This window comes from Palaemon carinicauda, chromosome 19, assembly GCF_036898095.1.
Source record: "Palaemon carinicauda isolate YSFRI2023 chromosome 19, ASM3689809v2, whole genome shotgun sequence".
NCBI classification, from domain to species: domain Eukaryota; kingdom Metazoa; phylum Arthropoda; class Malacostraca; order Decapoda; family Palaemonidae; genus Palaemon; species Palaemon carinicauda.
The window spans coordinates 50,665,724-50,680,288 of record NC_090743.1 but is presented as its reverse complement, the minus strand read 5'-3'; the positions used below and the strand labels follow the sequence as shown (position 1 = coordinate 50,680,288).

Below are 14,565 nucleotides of genomic sequence, written 5' to 3'. Positions count from 1 at the left end.
CTTTAGTATGGGTTGTAGCCCTTTATACTTTAGCCACCTAAGAGTCGTTCAGCATCCTAAGAGGACCGCTACGCTCAGTAAGGAAGACGTACTTATTAAAGGCAGAGTAATGGTTCAAGTCGACTTCCTTACCAGGTACTTATTTATTTTTTTATTGTTATTTTGAATAACTAATAAAAATGAAATACGGGATACTTAGCTTCTTTGTTAACATGTATACTGGTCTCCACCCACCACCCTGGGTGTGAATCAGCTACATGATCATCGGGTAAGATTAATATTGAAAAATGTTATTTTTATTACTAAAATAAATTTTTGAATATACTTACCCGATGATCATGATTTAAATGACCCGCCCTTCCTCCCCATAGAGAACCAGTGGACCGAGGAGAAAATTGAGGTCTTGTTGACAAGAAGTACTGGAGTACCTGACCACAGATGGCGCTGGTGAGTACACCCCCACCTGTATAAGCGATCGCTGGCGTATCCCGACCGTAGATTTCTGTCGGGCAACGGAGTTGACAGCTACATGATCATCGGGTAAGTATATTCAAAAATTTATTTTAGTAATAAAAATAACATTTTACCCGACCGCCCTTGTGGGACTTATATGTCGGCGGTCGAGACGGACCCTCACACCTTGTGTCCGTTCTGCAGAGGTCAACGGTGTGATAAGGATAAAGTTTGCAGTGAGTGCAGGGAGTGGTCTATCTCCCAGTGGGAGAGGTTTTCCCGGCGACGGAAGAAGAAGTCTAAGCGGGATCTTTCTCCTTCAAGGGTTTCCTTGAAGGAAAATTCCAAGGACTCTTCTTCCGTTGCCCGAACCTCCTCTGAAGCTCCCGCTCGATCGGTCTCTCGTGAGAGGCCGTTGAGTGGTAGCGTAGGCCGTTTTTTTGTTGACCGACCTCGGGGTTCGGGAGAGGGAGTTGCCTCCCATAGCAAGGCAGCTCTTCCTCCTCCTCCGGGGGAGTATTTATCTGTTTCTGTTTCTGTTTTTAATGATGATTTATTGCAGCTTTGGGCTTCCTTGGTGCTTAAGGGTTCGCTCTCCAAGGAAACCCTGTTTGACTTGATCCAGTTGGTCGCAGCTGTCAAACAGTCGCCGGTGATAGAGGAGGTCGACCCTCTGTCTATCGTCGACGTTGTTGTGGCAGAGGCTTCCGACGGGTCGGGTCAAACCCCTGCCTTGGGTGCTGATGTTGCTGAAGGCTCAGTTCCCCCCTCCTAACATCCTTCGTGGGAGGATCTGAGTCCAACGGTCTCTCCTGCAGGTGATTCTCCCCCTTGGGGGAGTTCACTGACAGAGACTCCTCTTCGGAGGACCGATGATGGTGTTCCTGCTCCCAGAGGACGTATCCGTCGCAAGGCTCGCCCTCCTCTTCGCCGTAGAGGTCTTCCTTCTCCCCACAAGGGAGTTGGGAGGCGCCTCTTCGGCTCCTTGTCCTCGCCATCCCCCGCAGAGGATCATCCTCGTCGTGAGTTGACCGTTGCAGCCGCATCTCTGGACCTCTCTGCAGATCGGTGAAGGTTGTCTGACGCTTCCACATACCCGCTTGAAGTACTGTACCTGTCTTACAGAGTAGTTCTTTTAGGTGCTAGGGACGTGCTTCTGCCTCTAGCGTTATGAGCTCGAGTCTACATCCTTGCGGGGAAGAGTTTGGATTCAAGGCGCGATCTGTCACCTTGTCGATACCTGCAGAGATTGTATTCCGTGTGATTCTCTCTTTTTTACCTCCATGTTAACTGAGGGACGAGCTACTGTGGTAGGTCGTTCTATTTTGAGCGAGTGCGCTCCCCCTTCCGTGTGAACAGATGGTCGCAAGGTGTCATTACCTTGCTCATGACCCTGCACTGCTGAAGCACCACGCTCACTCATTGCTGACGCAAAGCAATCATAAGCTGGCGAAGCACCGCACTCATGCGTTGGTGTCGCAAAGTTATCATTAGCTGCTGAAGCAGAGGAGGCATGCACTACCGAGGTAGCGTTTGCATCTTGCTGTCCATGCTAACTCTCTGGTTCACATATATCTTTGTCAGTGAGAGGAGCTTGCCTTCACACCTCAACAGGTGAATGGGTACACAACATTGCGTGAGCCTTTCTTGCTGGACCTGGGTTTACTCGGCCAAGAAGGTTTACTTGGCCACGAGTAGGGATGTGCGACCAAACATGGATCACGTAAACTCTCGTTAGCGAGACAAGCTCGCTCCCGCAACTCAACAGGTGGATGGGTATGCAATATTGCATAAGACTTTATCGCTGGACTTTGGTCTACTCGTTCATGGGTTGGGGCAACATGAGACGAAGCACATGCACTCGCTAATGCTCCAGTAGGAGTTTGACGGGTAGTCTGGGCTGGTCCAACATTTGTAGTGGCTTCAGATACTTGCAATACCATGTGCATGAGCATGCCTAGAAAGCTAGGTTCTTTAATTGTGGGGAAAGGAACCCACAACGAAGAACCTGAATGTTCTCGTGTGGGCCCTCAGCGCAGAACCCTAAGGTTCCGGCTTGACAAAGCTGAAAGAGGATTGTTGTGTCCTGAGGGCAATGATGACAAGGGATCGAGACCCAGCACTGTCTTGTACCACCTCATTGTCTTGCTCCGATGATCTGGAAAACGGTCTGGAGGAATCCGGCACTCTTTTCCTTGCACCGAGCAGAAGCGACTACTCTGGAAGATGTAAATCGCAAACGAGAAAGGTGTTTGTCCTTGAGAGGGGCAGCTTGACTCTTCAAGCGTCGCAGACCTCCCACTATAGTCAATTTTTTTTAGCGATGCAGATTTGCACCGACTCGCAGTGGTGCCCTTTTAGCTTGGAAAAGTTTCCTGATTGTTGATTGGTTGGACGAGATAATTCTAACCAGTCAGCGATCAGGAAACTTTTCCGAGCTAAAAGGGCACCGCTGCGAGTCGGTGCAAATCTGCCTCGATAAAAGAAATGGACTATAGTTGATCATACTCCAGCTAATGGAATGTGTCGTAATCCGCAATCTTGGGTGGTTACCTTGTACTGATTAACAGTACCTTAGAAAACTTCCAGACACGAGATGCAAGGTTACCAGGGTCAAGACTCGGGTGGCTAACTGAGGGAGCAAAATATCCCTTGAGGCCGCAAACGCTAGGAAAGGCATTCCCCCCACTTGTCTATTAGTGGGGGGTTTCTACAAAGTTGCTGGGACAGGTGGAAGCAACTCGAGGCCGAATCCTGGACAATCTCCGTGATTCGTTCAGGGTATCGCGTCCTGTTCGCATCTCTCCCTCCCCTGATGAGGAATCCAGTTTCAATAGACTCCTTTGCCATGGGATCAGCAAAGGAGCTAGCCCTCCAGGCAGAAGTCAGGCCCTGTTGAAGAAGGGCGCTCTCCAGGAGGTCCTCGGCTTCTTCAGTCGACACTTTATTGTGAAAAAGACATCTGGAGGCTGGAGACCCGTCATCGGTCTCTCGGCTTTGGAGTCGGCAGACACAGTCAGACAAACGGTAAGATCATGGGACTTCATGTGCACACAGGACCTAAAGGACACACACTTCCAGATCCCAATCTATCGGTCTTCAAGGAAGTACTTAAGATTAAGCCTAGACAACAAGGAATACCAGTTCAAGGGGCTGAGCCTCGGTCTTTCCATAGCACCTCAAGTCTTCACCAGAGTGTTCGCCCTAGTGTCATCTTGGGCACACAGGATTGGCATTCGTATCCTCCGTTATCTGGACGACTGGCTAATCCTAGCGGACTCTGTGTCAACCCTTCTTCAACACTGAGTCAAACTTCTGAGGTTTTGCCAAGATCTGGGGATCATGGTAAACCTTGAGAAATCCTCCCTGCTTCCTACGCAGAGACTGGTATACCTAGTCATGATATTAGACACCAATCTCTACAAAGTCTTCCCATCAGATGACAGGATAATGAGGCTGAGAAAGGTTGTAAGACCCTTTCTCAGACTCTCAGACAAGAATAACTTCCAGCCCAGACGTGGCTACATTTTCTCGGGCACCTTTCATCTCTTGCCCGTAGAGTTCCCAAAGGTCGCCTCAGAATTCGATCTTTCTAATAGCGACTCAAGTCCCGGTGGAATCAGGCTTTCGACTCCCCGGATATCCTGATCCCCATGAGATCAAGGGAATAGACGGACCTCGAATTGTGGGTCTCAGACGAGAATCGACGAAAGGGAGTGGATCTTCTTGTCCTTCCACCAGATTTGATGCTATTCTCAGATGCTTCCAAAAAAAAAGGGGTGGGGTGCCCACGTTCTGCACCACACAACCTCAGGCCACTAGTCAAAGTCAGAAGAATACCTCCACATAAATCTCTTAGAGATGAAGGCCATCTTTCTGGCCCTTCAACAGTTCCACCAGTTCCTGGCGTGCCACTTAGTAGTGGTGATGAGTGACAACACCACAGTAGTGGCTTGCATCAACAAACAAGGAGGTACCTTTTTGCAGCCCCTATCCCATCTAGCCGTAGAGATACTTAGATGGGCTGAGATTCACTCGATATCACTATCGGCACGCTTCATTCCAGGCAAAAGGAGTGTTCTCGCCAACAATCGGAGCAGAGCTTCTTAGATAGTGAGTACCGAGTGGTCTTTGGATCATCTAGTAGCCAACTAAGTCCTGACTTTGTGGGGTTCTCCGACTGTGGATCTTTTTGCAACGACCCTGAACTTCAGGCTCCCGTTGTACTGCTCCCCAGTCCCAGACCCCAAGGCTCTCTGGCAAGATGCATTTCAATAACGGTGGGACAACATCGACGTTTACGCCTTTCTTCCGTTTTGTCTGATGAGAAGGGTACTCAACAAGTCCAGAACATCGGTCAACCTCTCAGTGACTCATAGTTCTGCTATGGCATCATGCAGAATGGTTTCCGGACCTTCTGCAACTCCTGACGGAGTCTCCAAGAGAATTCCCTCCATGGCACAATCTACTCAAACAACCACATGCCAACATTTTCCGCAAAGCCGTAGTTTCGCTACAACTTCATGTCTGGAGAATATCCAGCATCTCCTCACTCAGAGAGGATTTTTGCAACTAGTTGCGAGCAGGATGTGTGGATACCTGCGGAAATCATCTGCAGCAGTCTACCAGGTAAAGTGGAAAGTCTTTTGTGTTTGGTGTCGTGGAAGGGGTATTTCTCCTCTCTGCCACTATTCCCTGTAATAGCAGAGTTCCGCGTGTATTTGCATGAGGAAATGCGCCTTTCAGTCTCGGCGGTTAAAGACTATCGCTCAGCCTTAAGCCTCACCATTAGACTCAATGGTATGGACATTTCCTCATCGCTAGAACTTTCCTTACTCATACGGAGTTACAAACTTAACTGTTCTCAGTCTCAAGTGAGACCTCCCCCACGGAGGCCCCCACCTCACTTGGAAGACGGTGTTCCTTCTAGCTTTAGCTGTGGCCAAGCGAGTCGGTGAAGTTCATGGTCTTATAAGATGGGGGATGGGGAGAGAGAATGTTTGGCTTTGTCCCTGAGTTTGTAGCCAAGATTCAGAATCCGGGAATGGCGGATCCCCGTTTCGACTCCTTCCGATTTCTAGTCTCCGCGCTGTAACTGATGACCCTGGTCATCTCTTACTCTTTCCAGTGAGGAGTTTGAGACTGTATACCTCAAGAGAACAGCCTGGATTTGCAAGGTGGTCATAGACCATGACCTGATTCTGGACCCTCCTCCTTCATGTCGCCCCAGAGCTCACAATGTCAGGGGCGTAGTTACGTCTCTGCCATTCAAGAGAAACTTCTCTGTGACGCAGTTTCTACAGGCTGGGGTGTGGACACGTCAAAATAGGTTCATAGCTCACTACCTACAAGACGTGACTCACTGGAGGCTTGATTCGTTCTCTATCAGCCCTGTGGTTGCTGCACAACAGCTGGTATAATACCTCAAGCTCTGTATTGGACAAGTAGCAGAAGGTTGAGGGCACTGTTATTTGGTTTTAGTCTGCATGAATAAGAAGGTTTGACTGGCTCTTATTCTTTTCTTTATCCTCCCTCTCATGGGGAAAGCAGCATCCTGGGTTCTCTGCACAAGCTGACCTCAAACCACAGCAGGTAAACCATGCTTCCTTGTGTACCTAGTATTAAGCTAATAGTGTTGTATCCCCATACCCTAGTGAGGTGGTATTGGGAAGTCCTGGTTACAATAGTCTTTCCTACAAAGACTTGGAATAACTTTTACCTGGACAGTCACACTTCTAAACATCTCAACACACAGCCTGCGTAGGCTGCGGACCTTGGTGTTTAGTGAGGTGCAGGAATTCCTTATTTTTGGTGCAAACCTATTCAAAATAAGGAGCCCCTGGGTAAAGCCAAGTTCTAGATTGCCATGGAAGTCCACCCTCCTAATGAGTGAGTCACCCCTAATAAATAGCGTAGGTTTGTATTCCAGTTATGAGCAATTGACAAATTCGTAGATAATTTGTATTTTTCCTAACGATATAAACCTTAGCTATTTATACAAACTTACCTGCCAGCCCTATCCCACTTGAAGTCCTACCTCCAAGCAAAGTGAGCTAAATCACAGGTGTGTGACCAGGAGTGGTAGCAAGCTACACCCCTACCCCTGCTAATTAGCGGAATGGGTAGTTAACCCTTCCTAAAATTTTAATGGCTCGTCCTTTCGGCTTCGGCGAAAGTAATAACCCTTGATAAATAGCTAAAAGTTTGTATTAATAGGAAAAGTATAAATGATCTATAGATTTGTAATACTCCAGCATTAGGAGGAACGAGGGAGAAAATCCTGACTGGTAATTGAGGAGCATTGGTTGAAACTGCCTGCGTTTAAGCATTATCTGACTCATCCTCATACTCCAGCACTAGGAGGAAGGATTTAGTAAACTCTGACTGGTAACTCCAAGGAGCACCAGTTGAAACTGCTTCTGTTCAAGCAATTTCTGGCACCCTCATCCCCCAGGATTAGGAGGAATGAGAGAGAAACCCTAACCGGTAACTGTGAGGAGCACCACTTGACATCGTACTCCAGCATTAGGAGGAATAAGGGCAGATGCTAAGGGCATGAGAAAACTGGATGAGCTTTACTTCCAGATTCTTGGAAAGGATAACCGAGTTTAATCCTTAACTGTAAACTCTTGAAGAACCATTCCTTAATACTGAGACTCGAAGGGCCCAGGAGTTGCCGTTAGCTGCAACGGGAGGGACTCTGCCCCCGCCCCCCCCCCCCAGTGGTGGTCAAATGTGCTTCCATAAGGAAAGCAACGATGTCTGCACTAATGAGTTGCGTGGGGTCACAAGCTTTATCAATGCATTACATCTAGAGCAGCCATCACTCTTACTCGACCATCCTTGGGAGGAGAACGAGCGAGCAGAGTCAGAGAGTAGGGATCGCCGATGGCGAAGGAAGTCCTGGTTTCTTTGCCTTTGAGGAAGACCCTAAAGGAGAAGAATACCTTAGACTTCCCTCGCTACCTACCAATCTCACCCACTAGGAGGATGGTCACTTTGACACTTGATACCAGGAAAGTTTTACAAGCAGAGAGAGACACTACATGCAGGACGAAGGGAATGGGGAACCATCTCAGAAGCCGAAACAAGGTCCCACATTGGTGACCTTCCAGGCCGGGAACTCCAAAACCCAAGAACTCAAGAACGAGAAAAGTCATAAAGCCAGTTGGTTAACAGGGGAGAGAGAACAGAAAATCCTCACACCTCCAAAGCAAAAGTGACTATAGAACTCGGGTGTGTGTGAGCGGGGTAGCCGGTACTACCCCCCTCTGCTAACTAGCGGTGGGTAGTTATACCTCACTAAAAGTCTTCTGGCTAGTTTCTACCTTTACCAAAAGTATATTCACTGTAAAGAACAAAAGGGTTTGTATTTACTGACATAAGTGTTATTTAAGGATAGGTTAGTACAGTATACATTCCTATGTTTTGTTCTATACTTTATAGCCTCTTAGGTTAGATTTGGTCATTTGCTAGTCGGGTAGGCTGTTGTACTCTAGATAAAGTTAGGTTTGTTTACGTTACATCCAATTCTCCACTTTATTTCCCCCCTCCCTTATCTACATAAACAAAGTTATCATGATTTCCCACAGCAATGCCTCCTTTTTTGTTAGACTAAGGCTTGTGTGCAGTGGGTTATTCAAAAGTTTTTGGTGATGAATCTTAACCAGATGGGTCTGTTTCCCAATTGTAACTGTAGTTATAATGAAAATGAATAAACTAGAAGGAACAAGGAATTGTATTTTCATCTTTTGTATCCAGTCTATGTTTCTGATGAACCACTGTACACTACTTTGTTAATATAATAGTCTTGCTTGCATAGTTTGTAATATGGAAGAGGCTATAGCTTGTGCTATGGGTTTTTAAGAAAATATTTGTAATTTTAATTAAGTACAGTATTGTGTCTTTAGTACAGTATTCAATTAAGCTGCTTATAGCATTAACATTTAAAGGGGTTAATGACAAGGAACATGTACACAGAAAATCATTACCAAATTCACATTATAGTTATGACTTTATTCTTTTGCAATTTACTGTACCTTTTAAAGTTTTGTTTTATTGCATTAAAAAGTAAAACAAACATTATCAAATATTTTTGGAAATTTTTTATCTTTTCCTTCTTTCTCTTACAGGTGAAGAATATTGTTGACTGATAAAAAAATAAGCTGTTGAATTACCCTGAAATCTAACTTTTGAAAGAGGGGCCGTCTGGATGAAAATGAACCCATTGACATTGAGAATTCCAAATCTGAAGGAAGTACTGGATCTTTGAGCAAAAATAAATATAAGGAGGAGAAAAATTTTACTAAACAGAAGGAGAGAATAGTACAGAAAAATCCTGTGCAATTGATGGTCTTGAGCAGCCAAATTAATCAAGTTTGAGAGTCTCAATCAAGCCCTTATCTGAAGGCAGCTCAATTAAAGTTGAAGTGATGGGGAAAAAGAAAAGAAAAATTAAAGAAGACAATAATGAGGATGTAATGTCAAATAAAACTAAGATTAAACCTGACAATAAAGAAGGCATTGCTGAGACTTTATCCACTGAAAAAGGGGGAAGGATGAAGTCAGGTGGTGAAATAGAAATTGACAAGGTAGGAACTAGCCAAGAGCACCAATTAAGTGCAGAAACTGTCAGTGCAAAGAAAAAGAAGAAGAAGCCTGCTAGTATCATTGAAGCAAATGTGGTTAAAGAAGAGAGTGATAGCCAAGTTAACGATAAACCTGCTCTGAAGAAATTAAAGGTGGAAAGTGAAAATGCAAGTGGTGAAGTAGATTTTAAGAAGTCAGATGCAGATGCTGTCATTACCAAGAAAAGAAAGAAAGGTAAAAAGAAGAAGCATGCTAGTATCAATGAAGCAAATGAGGTTAAAGAAGAGAGTGAAAGCCAAGTTAATGATGAACCTGTTTTGAAGAAATTAAAGGTGGAAAGTGAAATCGCAAGTGGTGAAGTAGATTTTAAGAAATCAGATGCAGAAGCTGTCATTACCAAGAAGAAAAGGAAAAGAGGTAAGAAGAAGCAGCCTGCTATTATTAATGAAGCAGATGATGTTAAAGAAGAGAGTGATAGCCAAGTTAATGGTGAACCTGTTTTGAAGAAATTAAAGGTGGAAAGTGAAATCGCAAGTGGTGAAGTAGATTTTAAGAAATCAGGTGCAGATGCTGTCATTACCAAGAAGAAAAAGAAGAAAGGTAAAAAGAAAAAGCTTGCTAGTATCAGTGAAGCAGATGAGGTTAAAGACGGGAGTAATTGTCAAGTCATTGGCGAACCTATTTTGAAGAAATTAAAGGTGGACAGTGAAAATTCAAGGGGTGAAGTAGAAATTGAGAAATTAGATGCAGATGTTGCCACTTCAAAGAAGAAAAGGAACCAGCATACCATTATCAATGAAGCTATTAAGGGTAAAGAAGAGACAAAAGAATTAAGTTTACCAGCCACTAATGGTGAAGGGCAAGGAAAGAAGAAAAAGAAAAACAAGAAAAAGAAAGGGAAAGTTGCTGGTGAGAATTGTAATGTGACAGACATAGCTGAGCCATCATCTGATAAGGGGAAGAGTACAAATGGGTCTCTGGGAGTTTCGGAGAAGTTAATTGTGGGAGAGAAAAGCAAGAAGGAAGTTTCTAGTACTGCTAAGTCACAAAAGAATAAGAATGCAAACTCTGGTGAACCAAGTAAAGATTCAAGTAATAAAGTTGCAATATCTATCAGTGCAAAACTTAATGAAGTTTATGATGATGGGCCAGGTAAAGAGGAAATCATCAAGTGCTGGAGCAAAAGCTCACCACTTCAAAAAGGTGAGTTTAAATTACTGTATGCTTTCTCTTTTAATGTTGATGTTAAATTGTTTATGAAAATATTTAATGTCCAATTGAGGAGAGACAGTCTAAGACTTTTCCTTTTAGTTTGTTCCTTGAAGAAATAGTTGATGCCATTGAAGATTATATGTTCCTTACTTTATTTGTTCTTGTACTGAGTTTAATTCATTATTAAAGTATTATAATTAAACATATTTTAAAAGAAAGTTCTGTACTGCACCATCTATCATTTTAGTGAGGGATAACTACCCCCATCCACTAGTTAGCGGGTGGGGGGTTGGGTAGACCGGCTACCCCTCTCACTCACACCAGTCGGCTGAGTAACCACTGCTTTCTGGTATGACTAATAGGGGGACAGGGTGGCGGCCCAATTTTTATAAATAGCTCCAGGTTTGTATGTTAGGAAAAATACAAATTATCTCCAAATTTTTTATTTGTTCCGGCGCAAATACAAACCCTTCGCTATTTATAGGAGTGACTTACTCTTAGGAGGGAGGAAGTCCTACCAACTGGCCTTGGCTATGACCCGGGGTTCTCTTTTATTTGATCTATGATCGAATTAGTAGGAACCTTACCCTTGCTAAAACAAATGTTGTTACCAAGTGATGCACTGATAGCGTCCTGCAGAAGCTTGTGTGAGAGAGACTAGTGGCTTGTCTTTACATAGGAACTCTTTTACAAGCCTAGATATCTAAGACTTACCCAATACCCTCCCTCAAGAGGTATTTGGGATGTAACAAAGTATTATGTAAAATACGCAGGATGCATAAGGGAAATGAGTCTTACCTGTTGAGAGGTGAGGTCAGCTATGCTGTGGTCTTGCAGTGCTGTTTCTCCAGGGGGGGAGAAGGTGAAAGGAAGAAAGGAGCCAGACTTTCTTTCTCATTCATCCCAGAAAAACCCGGGTAACCTCAGCCCTCAACCCTCTGCTACCTGTCCATCAAGGTGCTTGAGGCATTTAGACCACTTGTTTTGTGGCCACCACAGGACCAATGGAAAAGATTTCCACGCTCCTGTGATTTATGTTTTGCAGGTAGTGGGTGGTGAAAGTTGTCTGATGCTTTCATGCACCCGCTTGCAGTACCTGCAGAGAAGTTCCTCTTGAACGCCAGGGACGTTGCAATGCCCGACGTCATGAGCTCTTGGTCGATTGGGCGGAGGAGGGTCCGGATTGAGAGTATTCTCAATCACTTAACTAATCCACGAAGAAATTGTATTTCTCGCTACCCTCCTCTTGACCTTCCCCGTGCTAACAAAAAGCACTCTCACATGGGGCCGAGCTGCTGCTGTTCTTTTTAATTAACACCTCAGACTCCTTACTGGACATATTAACAGTTGGACTGGATCTTTGGTTACAGAACGAAGACTTTATCCGGAATGGGCCGAACCTGGAGTCCAGCACAGCCAGGTTTTGAGTCGGCAACAAACTCAGGGACGTAGCTGAGGATTGCTTTTCCCCATCTTCTAGAGTGGGAGACATCAGGAGATAGACCATGTAGTTCAGTGACTCTCTTGGCCGAAGCCAACCTGAGCAGGAACACTGTCTTCCACGGGAGGTGGCAATCGGAAGCCTGGCATAATAGTTCGTATGGGGACCCCATCAGAGACCGAAGGACCGGAACCAAGTTCCAAGGAGAAGGTCTAAGCTCTGACTGGCGACAAGTAAGCTTGTAACTACACATGAGCAAAGAAAGTTCCAACAAGGAAGAAATATCGACTCTTTCAGTCTAAAGGCGAGACTCGAGGGTAAGTAGCAGCCTTTGACTGCCGAGACTGAGAGAATCATTTCTTTCCGAAGGTATACAAGGAACTCCGCTATTGTTGGAACATGACACCGACCACAGAAAACTGACCCCTTTGCCTGGTAGACTGCCTCTGAGGATTTCCTGAGGTGTTCAGCCATTCTTTTTGCAACTGGTTGCAAAAAGCTTCTCTGTGTGAGGAGGTGCTGGACAGTCTCCAGGCGTGAAGCCAAAGCAAAGCTACGGTCTTGTGGAAGATGTTGGCATGTGGTTGTTTGAGTTGATCGTGCCATGGAGGGAGCTCCCTCGGATCTCCATGAGGAGTTACATAAGGTCTGTGCCACTCGGTGTCAACTATCTGAGTTGCTTTGCTCAGCTTGTCTGCTAGCATATTCCTCTTTCCCAGAATGAAGCGAGCTGATAGAGTTACCGAGTTGTCTTCTGCCCATCTGAGTATCTCTACTGCAAGATGGCACAGCTGCTGCGAAAAGGTACTGCCTGTTTGTTCAGATAAGCTACTACAGTGGTATTGTCGCTCATCAACATCACGGAGTACCCCGCCAGGACTTGGTGGAACTGTTTGAGGGGGCAGAAAGGCTGCCCTCATCTCTAAGAGATTTATGTGCTGGTACCTTTCTGATTCAGACCATTGGCTTGAGATGTAATGGTGCAGCACGTGGGCTCCCCACCCTTCTTTTGATGCATCCAAAAAGAGCATCAATTCCAGAGGAGACACAAGAAGATCGGCCGTTTTTACAGAGGTTCGGATCTACCAGCCACCATCTGAGATCCGACCGTTCCTCTAGCCTTTAGCATACTAGATGATCCCTGGAATCGGTGGACTGATTGCACTGGGATTTCAGACGCCACTGTAGAGATCTCATCCTGAGGCAACTGTTGGGGACCAGTCGGGTCAGAGGAGGAGATAGGTAACCGAGAAGGCGAAGCCAACTCGGCACTGGTAGCTCTTCCTGTCTGAGGAAGACCTGTGCTATCTTCCTCAGCCTCTGAATTCTTTTGTCTGATGGGAAAGCTTTTTGCCTTATGGTGTCTATGTGCATGTCTAGGTATACCTGTTCTTGAGAGGGAAGCAGACGAGACTTCTCAAGGTTTACCACGATCCCCAGATCCTGGCAAAACCTTAAAAGCTTGTCTTTGTGGCGGAGAAGGTCGTCTCCGATTCTGCCAGAATCAGCCAGTCGTCCAAGTACTTTTGGATGGATGCCGACGCTGTGAGCCCAAGATGACATTAGGGCAAACACTCGTAAAGACCTGGGGTGTTGTGTAAAGACCGAAACAGTACCCTGAACTGGTAATGCTTCTGGTTGAGCATGAATCTTAGATACAGTCATACCTCTCATCACGAAAGAATCTGCTTACGAAATTTCCACACTGCGAAACGAAATGTGAAATATTTTTATGACTCACTTTGCGAAAAATGTTTTATGTTAAGAGATTTGCCAGCCAGGCCAAGAATAGAATAGTCACCCATTAAAAAAAGTTGAAGAAAATGTTGCTGTAGTCTATAGTAGGGGTAACTATAGCAGTACAGTACATATAGTACTGTATATTTTATATATGTACACTATTGTACTGTATGTATTGTATTATTTTCTATTTATTACATTGTTTTAATAATTACTTAATTTACAGGTATTAACAGTTAGTTTAGGTATATTGAATGATTCAAATGTATTTGGCTGTACAGTATTTCATTGTGGTTATACTGTAGTTTTATTTTATTATAAGATTTTATGTGGTGTTTTGTAGGTTTTGGAATGAATTAGGTGATTTAGCCTACGTGTAAAATGTTACTCGCAACACGAAAAAAATTATGTTACGAAAGCCACTCCAGAACAAATTAATTTTATGTTGTGAGGTCTTACTATACTTCATGGAATACGGATGGACTGGAATCTGGAAGTATGCGTTCTTCAGATCTATAGTGCACATGAAGTCCTGTGGTCTCATCGCTTGCCTGACGGTATCGGCCTTCTCCATTCAGAATGGGTTTTTTTTTGACAAACCTGTTCAGAGCCAAGAGGTCGGTGATTGGTCAACACCCTCCAGACGCCTTTCTCACAAGAAAGAGTCAACTGTAAAAGCCTGGGGACCCGTTGAGGACCTCTTGGAGAGCACAATTCTCCAACATGGTCGGGACTTCTGCCTTGAGGGCACACTCCTGTGCAGACCCTGTAGTAGTTTGCAGACTGTGGCCAGAGGAAGCACCCAAACTGCCTAGTGTCCGAATGCCAACCACACTCCAACGTTCACTTCACAAAAAGGTAAAACAGTAAAATACCCAAAAATCTAGGTAACAGGTCAAGAGACCTGGGCACTGGGCACCACCCATTGATTTCATAGGGGGCAAGAGGATCCAGCTAGGACTGTAATTGCTTAATTTTAAATATGTAACTTCCCTGGTAGTTATATATATATATATATATAGCTTAAATCTCGTGTTTCGTCGCGCGCACGGAAGAAATTCAAATTTCGCGGCAATCGCCGCCATGACAGTAGGTGGTCATACATGAGTGCCATCTCTCATAGGTTACTA

At 44.9% G+C, this 14,565-nt stretch overlaps 1 protein-coding gene across 3 annotated transcripts in view; it reads left to right on the top strand.

The window, feature by feature from the left end:
* Positions 1 to 14,565, top strand: part of sud1 (Prolyl 3-hydroxylase sud1) — a 189,167-nt gene that overhangs the window by 21,696 nt on the left and 152,906 nt on the right. For all 3 annotated transcript variants that reach the window (XM_068393563.1, XM_068393566.1, XM_068393565.1), the window contains exon 2: positions 8,586 to 10,245. In XM_068393563.1, the coding sequence (XP_068249664.1) occupies positions 8,886 to 10,245 (1,360 nt within the window). In that variant the 5' untranslated portion in view covers positions 8,586 to 8,885. The remainder of the gene's footprint in view (positions 1 to 8,585; positions 10,246 to 14,565) is intronic.